At 39.2% G+C, this 16,465-nt stretch overlaps 1 protein-coding gene across 1 annotated transcript in view; it reads left to right on the top strand.

The window, feature by feature from the left end:
• The window catches only part of LOC124604130 (erythroid differentiation-related factor 1), a 235,027-nt gene that overhangs the window by 97,632 nt on the left and 120,930 nt on the right, over window positions 1-16,465 (top strand). The window contains exon 9 of the mRNA XM_047136452.1: window positions 12,656-12,764. Coding sequence (XP_046992408.1) covers window positions 12,656-12,764 — 109 coding nt within the window. The remainder of the gene's footprint in view (window positions 1-12,655; window positions 12,765-16,465) is intronic.

The following is a 16,465-nucleotide window of genomic DNA, read 5'->3' as shown; positions in this document are numbered from 1 at the left end:
TACAGAAGAATGGAAAAACTGATAGAAGCCAGCCTCAGGATTCCAGAGAAAAGTAGCTACACGGAACGCAGTACTGACCCTATGCCTTATCTTGGAAGATAGCTTAAGGAAAGGCAAACCTTCAGTTATAACATAGTTTTATAGAAAGCTTCTGACATTATTGAGTGGAATGCTCTCTTTGAATTTCTGAAGATAGCAGGGGAAAATGCAGGGAGTGAAAGGCTATTTATAACATGTACAGAAACCAAATGACAGGTATAAGAGCCGATGGGTATGAAAGGGGAGCAGTGGTTGGAAGACAGTGAGATAGGACTGTTGCCTATCCTTGATGTTACCTAATTTGTACGTTGAACAAGCAGTAAAGTTAACCAAAGAAGAATATGGTTTAGGAATTGAAGTTCAGGGAGAAGAAATAAAAACTCCGAGGTTTGCTGACGACATTGTAATCTGCCAGTGACGTCAAAGGACTTCGATGAGCAGTTGAATGGAATGGACAATGTCTTGATAGAGCAATACGACATGAACATCAACAAAAGCAAAACAAGAATAATGGAATATAGTTGAATTAAATCAGATGAGGCTGAGGGAATTAGATTAGGAGACGAGGCACTTATGGTAGTTAATGAATTTTGCAGTATTGGGCTGAAGTATAACTGATGGTGGCCAAAGTAGAGAGGATATAAAGTATAGACTGGCAATGGCAAGAAAAGTGTTTCTGAAGAAAATAAATTTGTTAATATCAAATGTAAATTTAAGAGTTAGGAAGACGTTTCTGAAAGTGTTTGTGTGGAGAGTAGCCATGTATGGAAGTTAAACATATGTAGTAAACAGTTTAGACAAATAGAGAATAGGACCTTTTGAAATGTGGTGCTAAAGGAGAATGCTGAAGATTTGATGGCTCAATTGCATGGCTGATGGAAGGTACTGAGTAGAATTGGGAAGAAAAGATATTTGTGGCAGAACATGACTGAAAGAAGGGATTGGTTGATAGGACACATTCTGAGACGACAAGAGGTCACCAGTTTAATATTAGAAGGAAATGTGGTGGGTAAAAATCATAGAGGGAGACCAAGAAATGAATACAGTAAGCAGATTTAGAAGGATGTAGGTTGTGGTATTTATTTGGAAACGAAGAGGCTTGCACTGGTTAGAGTAGCATGGAGAGCTAATTCAAACCAGTCTTCGGAGTGAAGACGATAATGACGATGACAACAACAACAACAACAGGCATGCATGCAATATGCATCCTCTGGTCCATCGGAGTGTACACTCCATGCAAGAACTATGTAATTACTGTGGTCATGGTTAGCTCTTTTGTAAAGCTGTGCTGAGAATATACAAGCAGTATGTGTTTTGTGGGGGAGAAAAAAAGAGCACTTGATTGCAGCAGGATAATACTTTTGAATATCTTATTAAAGGTGGGAATTAGTGGTATTGGTCTGTAGTTGAAGACATCTTCCTTACTTCCTATTGTATGAGGGTGGTTTGAAAAGTTCTCAGAATGGAATAGAATAAAAGTACTTACATCACTCAAACTTTTTTATTTTTCAATGTAGTCTCCTTGTAGATTAATGCACTTGGTCCAACGATTTCCAGTGTCTTGATTTGATCTTGAAAATGAGTTTCTTCAAAGCCTGCAAAACAGTTGTCACCTCTGGCTATCAGTTCTTCGTGTGAAGTGATTCTTCGTCCACCAAGAAAAATTTTCAGTTTTGGGAAGAGATGGAAGTCTGACAGAGCCATGTCAGATGAATAAGGTGGGTGTGGCAACAATTCGTACCTTGAAACTTCCTGGCAGATTAAAACTGTGTGCCGGACCAAGACTAGAACTTGGGACGAGGTGCTGGCAGAAGTAAAGCTGCGAGGACGAGGCGTGGGTTGTACTTGGGTAGCTCAGATGGTAGAGCACTTGCCCGCGAAAGGCATAGGTCCCGAGTTCGAGTCTCGGTCCGGCACACAGTTTTAATCTGCCAGGAAGTTTCGTATCAGTGCACACTCTGCTGCAGAGTGAAAATCTCATTCTGGAATTCATACCTTAGTTCATTTAATTTTGCCATGGCAATGGCACATGTGTGTTGGTGCGCATTATCTTGATTGGAGATGACTTTCTTCCTTGCTAAACCTGGCCTTTTTTCGCGTATATTTTGTTGTAGTTTGTCCAGAAGGTTAGCATAGTATTCTCCAGTAATTGTTTGCCCAGTGGGGAGATAATCTACACACAGAATCCCCTTCACATTCCAGAACACTGATGCCATGACCTTTCCCGCGGAGGGAATTGTCTTTGCTTTCTTTGGTGGTGGAGAATCAGCATGTTTCCATGCTTTGACTGTTGTTTTGTCTCTGGCATATAGTAGTGCCCCCAAGTTTCATCTGTGGCCACAAACTGTTGCAAAAAATTTTGTTCGTTTCTCCTAAACTGGGCCAAACATTGTTCTGATATGTCCATTCTCATGTGTTTTTCATGCAGGATTAAAAATCGTGGCACCCACCTTGCAGATAAGTTTTTCATTTCTAATTCTTTGGTTAAAATGTGGTATACCCTTTCAGATGACATCTGGCAAGTGTGAGCAATTTCACGCTCTTTCAACCTCCATGACCATTTTGTGCACTTTTGAAATGATTTCTAGAGTAGTGACACATCTTGGCCAGCCATTGCATGGATCATCATCTAAGCTCTTCCAACCTTGAATCATTTGTCCTATGTATTCTGCAAATCGGCATGAATGTCTTTGCTTTCATACCTTTCTTTATGAAGTACTTAATCACTGTTCAGATCTCACTTTTTCCCATCTTTGCAAATCACTACGCAGGATCAACAACAGAGTCATGCACCACCACAGCTCTCTTCCAAGAACAGTGATGTGGCACGTGTTTACAGGCAACAGTCCAATGATTATTGTGTCCAGCTGGTGAGTGCTGCGCATGAACTGGAAATGGCTGGCCGTGGTCTATGTGCCATGTGACCTGCCGCTGTGTGGCGGCAGGTGCCATGGTATAGGCATTATACCACACTACCATTGTATTTTAGGCTGAATGCTTCTGTGTTCATCTTCTTGGCACTTTTATGATATTTGTCAATTAGCTCTCAGGTTGTTTTACTTATATTATCAGATTGCACTATTGCTTTGCTGTCAATGTGCTCCCTAAGGTTAGCAATTTCAGTCTTAAAAGATTTCTGTGCCTTATTCTACTTATCTGTAGACTAGAAGATTTGTGAAGTAAAATTAGATTATGTATAGTTTTCTTGAGTCTAATAGGACTTGGTCGGAGCTATAGTCTAGAATTACTTGCAATTTGGCAATGTTTTCCTACCTTCTGAATATTTCTGACAGTGATGCAGTAGTCATTTTGCCTCAACAGCATTGAATAGAACACATTCAATTTGTCATCAGGCTCTTTCACCTGGTACACAGGATCCCATTTCTCCTCTGTTAGTTTGTGTTTAAAGATATTAATGGTTGATCTACTCCGAGTTTTTCTTCTTTGGTACAACTTTTAGTATTTTTTGTAAAGCTGAATTTGTGTACTTTGTCACCTGAAAAAAGTGGTTAGAATAATGAATATTAAAGCTACTATAATTATCTTATTTGCAACATTTCTGTTGATTATAGCATAATCTGTTCTAGTGGAGCATTGTGTCTAACAATCTTAAGTGTCTGAGCTTACTATGTTTAAAATATTGTGCAAGTTTAATACATCCGTGGATTTCAAGTTTGCTATACTGTTTGAATTTACATCTGTGTTAAAGTCATCTCGCGTCCGTCGGCCGTCGTAATTTAATGTATACATTATTATTGTTATTATTATTTTTTGATTGTTGCCGACTTACGTGGTGGGCCTTAATAAAAATGATATTTAAGTTGAACAATGTAATAAACTCGGCTAGTCAGTTCACTTTAAAGCAAGAAATCTTTAGTTATTAATTAAAATTGCGGCCCACACACGCGCGAGAGTATTTTTCTTACCTCCGTTGACCATTGTATTGTAGTCGGAGTCCTGGCTCTGGCTCTCTGCTATGGTACTGAAAATAAGAATCTTAAAGCTAAGTATTTCTGCAACTTCGTGCGGCTGTGGAGAAAAATTAATATTATGTTAATAGCTGGCGAGTTTTCCGCTTCCGCTAATTTTTCGTAAGTTAATATCGCCACGTAATGGCGTCGTTGGCTGCATCGGCCGCTGCGATTGTTGAGCTGTAAATTACTTGAATGCAGGTTAATTCAAGGAAGGCGGACATGAAATCGGGATCACCTCTTACAAATTAAAAGTGCACAATAATATTAAATCGTTATATTATGTGTTTAACTCATACAAATATGCTTACATTTGTCAGCACACGCAAGATGTCCCTCTAGACACATTCAAGACAAAAGAAGAAGTAAGGTCGACTAAAAAATTAACAAAAGAGCGTATCTTGTCATCTCTTTAGATCATTCTGTCATAAATTATTTCTTTGCAATCTAAACCTACACAGAGAAATTATTATTTTACGGCTACATGATAAAAAATTTGGCACTGGGGACGCTATAGTCACCAAATATACTGAGGTACTTAACTTGTGAACAATGCAAATCCGCTGTTTCAAGATGCACACACACAATAAAGAGCTATTAAAATGCCTGATTTTTTGGTTGTTGTTGTTGTTGTTGTTTTGTTGTTGTTGTTGTCTTCAGTGTCCTACCAACCGATCCCTCCTAGTCAAGTTGTGCCACAAATTCCTCTTCACCCCAATTCTATTCAGTAGCTTCTCATTAGTTACGTGATCTACCCATCTAATCTTCACCATTACACATTTCGAAAGCTTCTGTTCTCTTGTTGTCCACATTCTTTATCATCCATGTTTCACTTCCATTCATGGCTACACTCCACACAAATACTTTCAGAAAAATCTTCCTGGCACTTAAATCTATATGTGATGTTAATAAATTTCTCTTCTTCAGAAAAACTTTCTTTGCCGTTGCCAGTCTTCATTTTATATCTTCTCTACTTCGATCATCATCCGTTATTTTGCTTCCCAAATAGCAAAAATCATTTACTACTTTAAGCGTCTCATTTCCTAATCTAATTCCCTCAGCATCACCTGACCTAATTTGACAACATTCCATTATCCTTGTTTTACTTTTGATGATGTTCATCTTATATTGTCCTTTCAAGTTACTATCCATTCCATTCAACTGCTTATCCAGGTCCTTTGCTGTCTCTGACAGAATTACAATGTCATCGGCAAACCTCAAAGTTTTTATTTCTTCTCCATGGATTTTAATTCCCACTCAAAATTTTTGCTTCCTGTACTGATTGCTCAATATACAGATTGAATAACATTGGGGATAGGCTACAATCCTGTCTCACTCCTTTCTCAACCACTGCTTCCCTTTCATGCCCCTTGACTCTTATAACTGCCATCTGGTTTCTGTACAAATTGTAAATAGCCTTTCGCTCCCTGTATTTTACACCTCCCACCTTCAGAATTTGAAGGAGAATATTCCAGTCAACATTGTTAAAAGCTTTCTCTAAGTCTACAAATGCTAGAAATGAAGGTTTTCCTTTCCTTAATCTATCTTCTAAGATAATTTGTAGGGTGAGTACTGCCCCACATGTTTCAACATTTCTATGGAATCCAAACTGCTCTTCCCCGAGGTCGGCTTCTACCAGTTTTTCCATTTGTCTGTAAATTCATGTTAGTATTTTGCAGCTGTGACATAGTAAACTGATAGTTTAGTAATTTTCACATCTGTCAACACTTGCTTTCTTTGGGATTGAGGTTTGAGGATATTTCATCTGTCTCATACGTCTTGCTCACGAGACGGTAGAGTTTTGTCAGGGCTGACTCTCCCAAGGCTATCAGTAGTTCTAATGGAATGTTGTCTACTTCCAGGGCCTTGTTTCAACTTAGGTCTTTCAGTGCTCTGTCAAGTTCTTCACACAATATCATATCTCCCATTTCATCTTCATCTATATTCTCTTCCATTTCCAAGTACATCGCCCCTGTATAGACACACTATACACTTCTTCCACCTTTCTGCTTTCCCTTCTTTGCTTAGAACTGGGTCTCTATCTGGGCTCTTGATATTCATACAAGTGGTTATCTTTTCTCCAAATGCCTCTTTAATTTTCTTGCAGGCAGTATCTATCTTACCCTAGTGATATATGCCTCTACATCCTAACATTTGTCCTCTAGCCATCCCTGCTTAGCCATTTTGCACTTCCTGTTGATCTCATTTTTGAGACTTTTTTTTTCTTTTTGTCTGCTTCATTTACTGCATTTTTATATTTTCTCCTTTCATCAATTAAATTCAATATCTCTTCTGTTACCTAAGAATTTCTACTAACCCTCATCTTTTTACCTACTTGATCCTCTACTGTCTTCACTATTTCATCTCTCAAAGTTACCCACTCTTCCACTATATTTCTTCCCACATTCTTGTCATTCGTTCCCTAATGCTCTCTCTGAACCTCTCTACAACCTCTTATTCTTTCAGTTTATCCAGGTCCCATGTCCTTAAATTCCAATCTTTTCACAGTTTCTTCAGTTTTAATCTAGAGTTCATAACCAATAGATTGTCGTCAGAGTCCACATCTGCTCCTGGAAATGTCTTACATTTTAAAACCTGGTTCCTAAATCTCTTTGTTACCATTATATAATCTATCTGAAACCTTCCAGTGTATCCAGGTCTCTTCCACATATACAACCTTCTTTTGTGATTCTTAAACCAAGTGTTAGCTATAATTAAGTTATTCTCTGTGTAAAATTGTACGAGGTGGCTTCCGCTTTCATTGCTTACCCTCATTCCATATTCACCTTCTACTTTCCTTCTCTTCTTTTCCTACTATTGAATTCCAGTTCCCCCTGACTATTAAATTTTCATCTTCCATAACTATCTGAATAATTTCTTTCATCTCATCATACATTTCTTCAATCTCTTCATCATCTGCAGAGCTAGTTTGCATATAAATTTGTACTGCTGTGGTAGGCGTGGGTTTTGTGTCTATCTTGCCTACAATAATGTGTTCACTACGCTGTTTGTAGTAGCTTACCTGCACTCTTATTTTTTTATTCATTATTAAACCTACTCCTTCATTACCCCTAGTTGGCTTTGTAGGTATAACCTTGTATTGACCTGACCAGAAGTCTTGCTCCGTCTGCCTCCAAACTTTTCTGATTCCCACTGTATCTAACTTTAACCTATCCATTTATTCAGAATGAGATTTTCACTCTGCAGCGGAGTGTGCGCTGATATGAAACTTCCTGGCAGATTAAAACTGTGTGCCCGACCGAGACTCGAACTCGGGACCTTTGCCTTTCGCGGGCAAGTGCTCTACTATCCATTTATTATTTTAAATTTTCTAACCTACCTACCTGATTAAGGGATCTGACATTCCATGCTCCGATCCATAGAATGCCAGTTTGTTTTCTCCTGATAATGATGTCCTCCTGAGTAGTCCCCACCCGGAGATCCGAATGGGAGACTATTTTACCTCCGGAATATTTTCCCCAAGTGGACACCCATCATTTAACCATACAGTAAAGCTGCATCCCCTTGGGAAAAATTACGGCTGTAGTTCCCCCTTGCTTTCAGCCATTCATAGTACCAGCACAGCAAGGCCGTTTTGGTTAATGTTACAAGGCCAGATCAGTCAATCATCCAGACTGTCGCCCCTGCAACTACTGAAAAGGCTACTGCCCCTCTTCATGAACCACATGTTTGTCTGGCCTCTCAACAGATACCCCTCCGTTGTGGTTGCACTATGGTACAGCTATCGGTATTTGCTGAGGTAAGCAAGCCTCCCCACCACTGCCAAGGTCCATAGTCCATGGGGGGGAGGTTGGGGGGTTGGTATTTTTGTAAAATAAAAATGCTGGGAAAGGTGGTGTCAGAAAAGAAACATGTTACCATGTGCTATATTGACATACAGGGTGAGTTGTGTAAGATGTAACACCGCTTTTATTGGGAAACCATATACTTTTTATAACTGTTTTTGATAGCACTTGAGAAGAGAATTACAGTGCTATAGAATTTTGTTAATGTTGATGTTGAAACTTGTAAAAAAATTCGAGAAACATTCTAGAATGTGAGAGCATACTGGCCGGGATCGGCATTAGCCGTGCAAACACTGCCAAGCTGAGCTCTCATGCTATGCTGTGTCAGAATGTCAACACATTTGCCTGTTTACTTGTCTGCACTGCAGCCCACTTATTTCTGCTTCAACATTTGTTGTGTGCAGACATGTACACCAATGAGAAGTTGGATATGCTACTTTTATATGTATAATTTTATGCTTGACAAACTTCCCAAATCTAAACTATATAAAATGCAAAGTAATACATGTCCACGTTTTTATGTAGGACAGACAGAGAGGGTATTTAAGACCCACTTTTGTGAGCACTTGCTCAACAAAGATGGCAAAAATTCATAAAAATCTACTTCTGCAGAACACCTTAAAATGGAGAAATGCACACTTCCTCCCCCATCCTTGCTTAACATGGAAATTATGCATATAATTGACAAGGGCTACAAAATGGACCTTTTAGAAGAAATTCAAATGTATAAACATTCTCATCTAAATTCAAAAGATTTGTTGAGTGACCAACTTGCATAAAAAGTCAGACACTATTTTGATTGCATATTGTCTCTTATAAAATGTGAAAATTAGCCCACCTGTTTCGTATATTAGAATTGTGTGTCACATTTTTCAAATATGTTATACTTAACTCCTTTATATGCCTTTGTTACGTTGTTATATCTGCTTTTAGATATGTTCCTTGCTGCTAGCGCAACAGATATATAGATGTGTTTCAGTTATTGTAAATTGTCAAGCAGTGTTTAAAATAATCACACACAATATGTAAATGTCTGAACATACCATTGCATTATACATCTGTGAATAAGATATTCACTGTCTGCTAAACTAAGTAAGTTGCTGTAATACGCTTTTTATACATTCACATAAATGTATAGCCAAGGTCTAAAGATTTGTAGTATCCCTAATTTTGTAGGATTCTGACAAATTAATTTGTCAAAACCGGCGAAGATGATAAAAATTTAATCGCAACAAATGACTGAAATTTATCCTGAAAAAAGAAAGAACAACTCTTTATATGGTAAATGTAAAAGAAGTACCATAAAAACAGTGTCCGATGCACCAGGCAGTTGCATGAAGTATTTACACTCCTGGAAATGGAAAAAAGAACACATTGACACTGGTGTGTCAGACCCACCATACTTGCTCCGGACACTGCGAGAGGGCTGTACAAGCAATGATCACACGCACGGCACAGCGGACACACCAGGAACCGCGGTGTTGGCCGTCGAATGGCGCTAGCTGCGCAGCATTTGTGCACCGCCGCCGTCAGTGTCAGCCAGTTTGCCGTGGCATACGGAGCTCCATCGCAGTCTTTAACACTGGTAGCATGCCGCGACAGCGTGGACGTGAACCGTATGTGCAGTTGACGGACTTTGAGCAAGGGCGTATAGTGGGCACGCGTGAGGCCGGGTGGACGTACCGCCGAATTGCTCAACACGTGGGGCGTGAGGTCTCCACAGTACATCGATGTTGTCGCCAGTGGTCGGCGGAAGGTGCACGTGCCCGTCGACCTGGGACCGGACCGCAGCGACGCACGGATGCACGCCAAGACCGTAGGATCCTACGCAGTGCCGTAGGGGACCGCACCGCCACTTCCCAGCAAATTAGGGACACTGTTGGTCCTGGGGTATCGGCGAGGACCATTCGCAACAGTCTCCATGAAGCTGGGCTACGGTCCCGCACACCGTTAGGCCGTCTTCCGCTCACGCCCCAACATCGTGCAGCCCGCCTCCAGTGGTGTCGCGACAGGCGTGAATGGAGGGACGAATGGAGACGTGTCGTCTTCAGCGATGAGAGTCACTTCTGCCTTGGTGCCAATGATGGTCGTATGCGTGTTTGGCGCCGTGCAGGTGAGCGCCACAATCAGGACTGCATACGACCGAGGCACACAGGGCCAACACCCGGCATCATGGTGTGGGGAGCGATCTCCTACACTGGCCGTACACCACTGGTGATCGTCGAGGGGACACTGAATAGTGTACGGTACATCCAAACCGTCATCGAACCCATCGTTCTACCATTCCTAGACCGGCAAGGGAACTTGCTGTTCCAACAGGACAATGCGTGTCCGCATGTATCCCGTGCCACCCAACGTGCTCTAGAAGGTGTAAGTCAACTACCCTGGCCAGCAAGATCTCCGGATCTGTCCCCCATTGACCATGTTTGGGACTGGATGAAGCGTCGTCTCACGCGGTCTGCACGTCCAGCACGAACGCTGGTCCAACTGAGGCGCGAGGTGGAAATGGCATGGCAAGCCGTTCCACAGGACTACATCCAGCATCTCTACGATCGTCTCCATGGGAGAATAGCAGCCTGCATTGCTGTGAAAGGTGGATATACACTGTACTAGTGCCGACATTGTGCATGCTCTGTTGCCTGTGTCTATGTGCCTGTGGTTCTGTCAGTGTGATCATGTGATGTATCTGACCCCAAGAATGTGTCAATAAAGTTTCCCCTTCCTGGGACAATGAATTCACGATGTTCTTATTTCAATTTCCAGGAGTGTAGATGCTAGTGCAGACAGGCAGCTTGAACGTCAAAGAAAGGACAAGAAAAAAGCCTAACTGACAGAGAACGTGAAGAAGCTGTTCTGGCTGCAACGCTAAAAAATCCACGCAGTGATACAAGACATATTGCAAAGGAATGTGGAATCTGTGAGACGAGTGTCATTAGCATCATGCATTGACAGAATTTCCATCCTTATCGTCTGTCGCTCCATCAGGCACTCGATGACTGTGATTTTGAATGGCGAACAGAATTTTGTTAGTTTGCCTTTTAGCAACTGAAATATGATGCTACATTTTTCCAGCGTGTGCTCTGTGTTGATGACGCAATGTTTACTAACCATGCTAATGTAAATTTTCATAACATGCACTACTAGTCAATCCAAAATCTGCTCTGGCTTTGTCAGGTGCAGCATCAACAGGCATGGAGAGTAAACGTATGGTGCGGTGTCAAAGGTAAATTACATTGTGGGTCCTTACTTCGTCTTAGGCATTCTAAATGGACATTTGTACACACACTTTCATTGAGCGAAAATACTGAATGAAATTTTGTTTTCAAACAGCCTGCGAAGTCCCCCCATTTGAGTCCTCTTGATTTCTTTCTATGAGGAACGCTCAAAGATGCAGTCTATGATGAAGCCCCAACTATGCCAGACAATGTGTGTCACCGAATCACCAGTGCATGTTGTACTGTATCATTCACTGTAATTACGTTGTTCTTTCAAACAGAAATTGAAAATGTGCCTTTCAGTCCATGGCCAGCAGTTTGAATACATGCTTGAATGTAGGATAAAGGAACTTTTTTTGAAGACAAAGTTTATATCATGTATTTTGGATGGTTACCAAACCATTGTTAGTAAAATGTTTATTTCATTTACATGTGTACAAAATTGCATTGCAGTGTCAAATAAGTCGACAGTGTTTATTACATGTGGCTGGTAACACTAATTATGCACTTGTGTTCAGCATGAAATGACGTTTCGTTAAGAGGAATATTTATTTTGTGGTGTACAGGTGATCACCAAAGTATTCTTAATAGAATGTTTAGTACAATGAATGTTTCCCATATGATATAATTTAGAGCAGTGTAGCCAGAGACAGTTGTCCAACAGCATGTATTTTACCATGTACAGGAAAAGATAAGTCAAATCTCATCTCTAGCATTTAGATATTTAATAGAGTAGTTGCTTTTCGCAGATATAAGATCTGTTTATTTTTAAGAATGAACAGTTGATTTATCTGTTTTAGGTCATATACATCTGGGAGGATATTCAAATGTGAAATAGTTTTCCTAAGCTCTTTGTGATACACTAGACTCTAGACTTTGTTGTATTTCTATATACAACATTTGTAAGTGAATGACGTCTAGGTCATAAGTTGGTTCAAAGGGGAATAAAGTTTTATTCTCGTACCACAGGCCTACCTTACGGTATACAACTATGCAGCCTGGTCCGAGATGCTGGTTTCTGCCACCATGCTCTCACATTCTACAACATTTCTCAATTTTTTTGTAACAAATTTCAAAATCAACATTAACAAACACCATATCACTGCAATTGTCTTCTCAAGAATATCGAATGCAGTTAAAAAAAGTTTATGGTTCCATTAAAAAATACTTATTTCAGTATCTCAGTTGATACCTGCACTAAAAGCATTTACCAAACAAAAATATATGTGCCCCTCGATGCTCTAACATTTGCCAAAAAATGCGTTTTGATATGTGTAACTGTTAATGAAATAAAAGGAATGTTACGTCTTCCGTGACTCACCCGTATATTGTGTGTTGTTCATTACCTCTCCACCTACCAGGAACTGCTGCAGAATTCAGTCCTAATTACAGTAAACTTTTGTCTTGTTTGAAAATAACATAGATATATAAATATGCTAATGTGCATGTTTGGTATTTCTTCAGATACTTCACCTCTGTTCTCTTCACGTTCTTCATTCTGTCCTTGCAGTAAATTTCTGAACCAGTTGGATGATATTAAGTTCATTTTAAATCACAACATATACATATATTTCATATGCATTAATACTTAAAAAATAGTTTTTAAGTGTAATGTCCATTTCAGAGTTGCAAGGAATATGAAACATTCACCAGATGGGCAGAGGCAACAAGGCACCATTCGGATGTTACTTAAGAATTGCTTGTCACTGCTTCCAAAGGAGAAGTATCCACAGGTATATTTAGTTTCTAGTACAGTGTTATCACTGAAAAATATTGGAATCTTTTCATTTACTCTTTGCCTTAAAGTTTAAAGGACATATATCAAGGCAAATATGTGTGTATTGAAATATGGGTAACCTTTTTCTAAGTAGTTAAGTTAAACATGATATCAGATGAGAGATTGTATAACAGATAACAGAAGAAGGGATACCTGTACCATGTTTTTAGAAGCAGACTGTGATGGGGATGTGAGCTAATGGAAATTCAGTTGCAAGAGTTACTGTGCCCTAGTTTTCTTCAATTTGTTATATCTTTAGTCAAATTTGACACTAACTTCTTTGTATAAACAGTTAAAAAAGGGGAAGTTTTGCGGTGTGGTCGCAAAACACAGACACTAAACTTATTACAGTGAACAGAGACGTCAATGAACGAACGGACAGATCATAACTTTGCGAAAATAAAGAAAGTAAAATTTTCAATCGAGGGAAGACTTGAACCAAGGACCTCTCATTCCGCAGCTACTCACGCTAACCACGAGACCACGGCGTTCCTGAACTCACTTTTTCCTTGATGTTGCCTATGTTGTGCATGGACTACTCAGTTTATATATTTTACTAATTTTTTTCATAGTTTCACACAACTTCTTCCTGTTTTCTCGATTGATCTGTGTTCAGTTTTTCAAGGCCTATCCACTGCGCCAACTTATAACTAAATCCGAGGGGGGTGCGATGGGGAGGTTCCCTTGTAAGAAAGATCATTGATACCTGACACCCACTGCTTCTGATTTTCACAAAAAATTTTCTACTTGTTACTTTCTGCGTGGCAATAGTCAATGGAGAATGTAATTTGAGGGGAAGAAATGGAAATTTTTTACAAATGTAAATGCTGCAACTGAAGTTTGTCATTTGGATTGCCTTACTTCAGACAAAAATAATAATAATGCAGTAGCCATCAGAAAGATCATGGGAGGCGCACATCGGCACGGCGCGTCACAGACAGTAGTTGCTGCAAGTAAAGTCCAGTCCACCAGAGGGCACGCGAGAATTCGGCTGCACCCTCTGCCGGCGGAACTCAGGCAGCACGGGCCGTGCCCAGTCAGTTCTACATCGGGCATGCCTAGCAGACAGTTCCCGGTCTACCCTATGTGAAGTGCGACGGACTACATGAATCGTGTTAATACAAGTAATAACAGTAGTAACAATAATAATAATAATGACAACACATCATTGTCATATTTCCCCATATGTCACAGAAGGGATGTATTTCTATTGGAAAAAAATAATAGCTACTCGTGACTTACGGGTAAACAGAAAATCAGCTTAAGCTGTTGTGGTCCAAACAATGATTTTTAAATATGTAAAACACTTTCTGACAGCTTATACAAGATTTATTTTTAGTGAAACTCTGATATTATTTAAAAAAGAAAAAAAGAAGGAACGTCCTGAGTTTTGATAGATATTGGATGTTCATTCAACATATGTCACATCATTGTTCAGAAGATCATTCAAATCAGATTATGTAAAGTGACAACCTGTAGTAAGGGTGTACCTCATGGAAGTACAGAGCGAAAAGCTATAAATTTAATTGAAACATTGTCATTACATTGGTTAACTTTATTTACATTGTCAGATTAGCATCTGTAGACAACAGTTACTCTAGTCACACTAATGTTAATTTAAAATGTACATGTTCAGCAATGAAGATCCCTGAAAGTATCAATGAGACTTCTTAACAGCACCTCTGTTTTTAACCCACCATGACAAACTATATTCTGTTAACTTCATATCTTTCTCATTAAAGTAATAGATTTTGCCTAATGATGTTGATTTAGGTACACCAACAGCACATAAAACGTTTTCCAAAGGCATAAAACAAGGGCCTTCCTTCTCAGGCCAAGATAATGACACTGCTGTTCCAAGTGGGTGGAGAAAAAGTAGTCCAATGTCTCCTCCTTCATTACAGACATTTCTGATGAAGGCAAAGTACCACCTGCTACAAAAGAATTTTGTTGAGGATGAGTGCATGTCCATTGTGGGGCATTTTCATTGAATGACAAAATCAAGGAAGGCTTTTTGGGAGAATTTACTCTTCTAAACTCTAAAGAATCACAAGAAAGTGGTTTATAATGGTGAACATTCCTAGTACCAGGTATTGTGCGAGTTGTTGAAAATCTCTTCTCAAGGTTCTTGCGTAGGAAATCTACATTAACTTTCTCTAAGAAGTGAAAAAAAAAAACCATTTTTCAATATTAGTTTTGCAGAAATTGTAAACTCCATTTCTTTTTGGACAGAATTTACCTAATCCTACATCATGTTCCATATCATCACTTATAAAGCAATGGTTCACTGTTTTCAATTTACTTTCTTCATTTACCACATAACACACACAGGATGGATTGTACAGCTGCTTCTTGTCCAGTGGTAACTCTGACTTTCATTCTGAATTACAAACTATAGTTTTCAGCAAAGTCCATCAACAGAATTGCTTTTTCCAGGGTTAGTTTTTTTTTCTCAATGATTCTGACTGACACTTAGATATAAATGAGTGTGGTTTAAGTGCTTGTAATTTTGTTAACAACAAGTGTATGTATTCATCAACAGTCGCAGACTGCCTTACCAGTTCTGCTCGATGATCTGTGTTTATCCACTAGCTGAACTCAATTTCATCATCAGCATCTTTGTAAGCTAATTTCTGTTTTAATAATTCTGACAGTTTGTCATTACTGGGACAATTATTACAGTGATTAGGCATGCAATTGTAATTTTCAGATTCACATACAAGAAATTTTATAAGTTCTTTGTATGTTTCTTCAATGTGTTTTGTATCCAAAAGCAGTTTTGGATACCACACACACACACACACACACACACATTCTGAAGAGTGCGGCAGCACCAGCTGAAATACACAACTTTGATCTTAGCGAACAAAATTTAGAAAGACCAATGTTAATGTTTGGATTCTCCCATTTAAAACAAGAGTACAGTTCTCTTAACTTGCAAATGATGAGTCTTTTTTTGCACATTCTTCTGATTGCTTGCTTTGTCTTTTGCTCCTCGTGAGATTTGAGTATTCGTCATTTTGGTAGAAATCAGCAATAACATTCCCCCTTTTTGGTTTAGGAACTGATAAAATACCCATTTCTGTTTTCCGTTTTCTTGGTTATCGAACCACGTACTCACTAACATTGAATTCTGACATATTTTCTTTTGACCGAGAAGGTGAGGCTAAAGCTGAAATTTGAATTTTTTCAGGTACTCTTACATTAGCCACTTTTTCTTTCATTAACAATATCATGGCATCACAATCTTTGGTTTTTCTTAACAATTTCATTATCAGATTTTTCTTCTCTGTGGTCAGAGTCTTCAGTATTGCAGTCTAATGCCCAGCACACTTTTCTTTCCAAAACATTCTTCATTTTTTCTAGCCACTTTTTGCCATATGAAGCCTTGCTGTGATTTGGAATGGAGTGAGCACCTTAAATTGAGTATTCGTCATTTTGGTAGAAATCAGCAATAACATTCCCCCTTTTTGGTTTAGGAACTGATAAAATACCCATTTCTGTTTTCCGTTTTCTTGGTTATCGAACCACGTACTCACTAACATTGAATTCTGACATATTTTCTTTTGACCGAGAAGGTGAGGCTAAAGCTGAAATTTGAATTTTTTCAGGTACTCTTACATTAGCCACTTTTTCTTTCATTAACAATATCATGGC

The sequence above is a fragment of the Schistocerca americana genome, chromosome 1, assembly GCF_021461395.2.
Source record: "Schistocerca americana isolate TAMUIC-IGC-003095 chromosome 1, iqSchAmer2.1, whole genome shotgun sequence".
Taxonomy (NCBI): Eukaryota; Metazoa; Arthropoda; class Insecta; order Orthoptera; family Acrididae; genus Schistocerca; species Schistocerca americana.
Note: the sequence above shows the minus strand (reverse complement) of the source record. Positions and strands in the feature narration are given on the sequence as shown.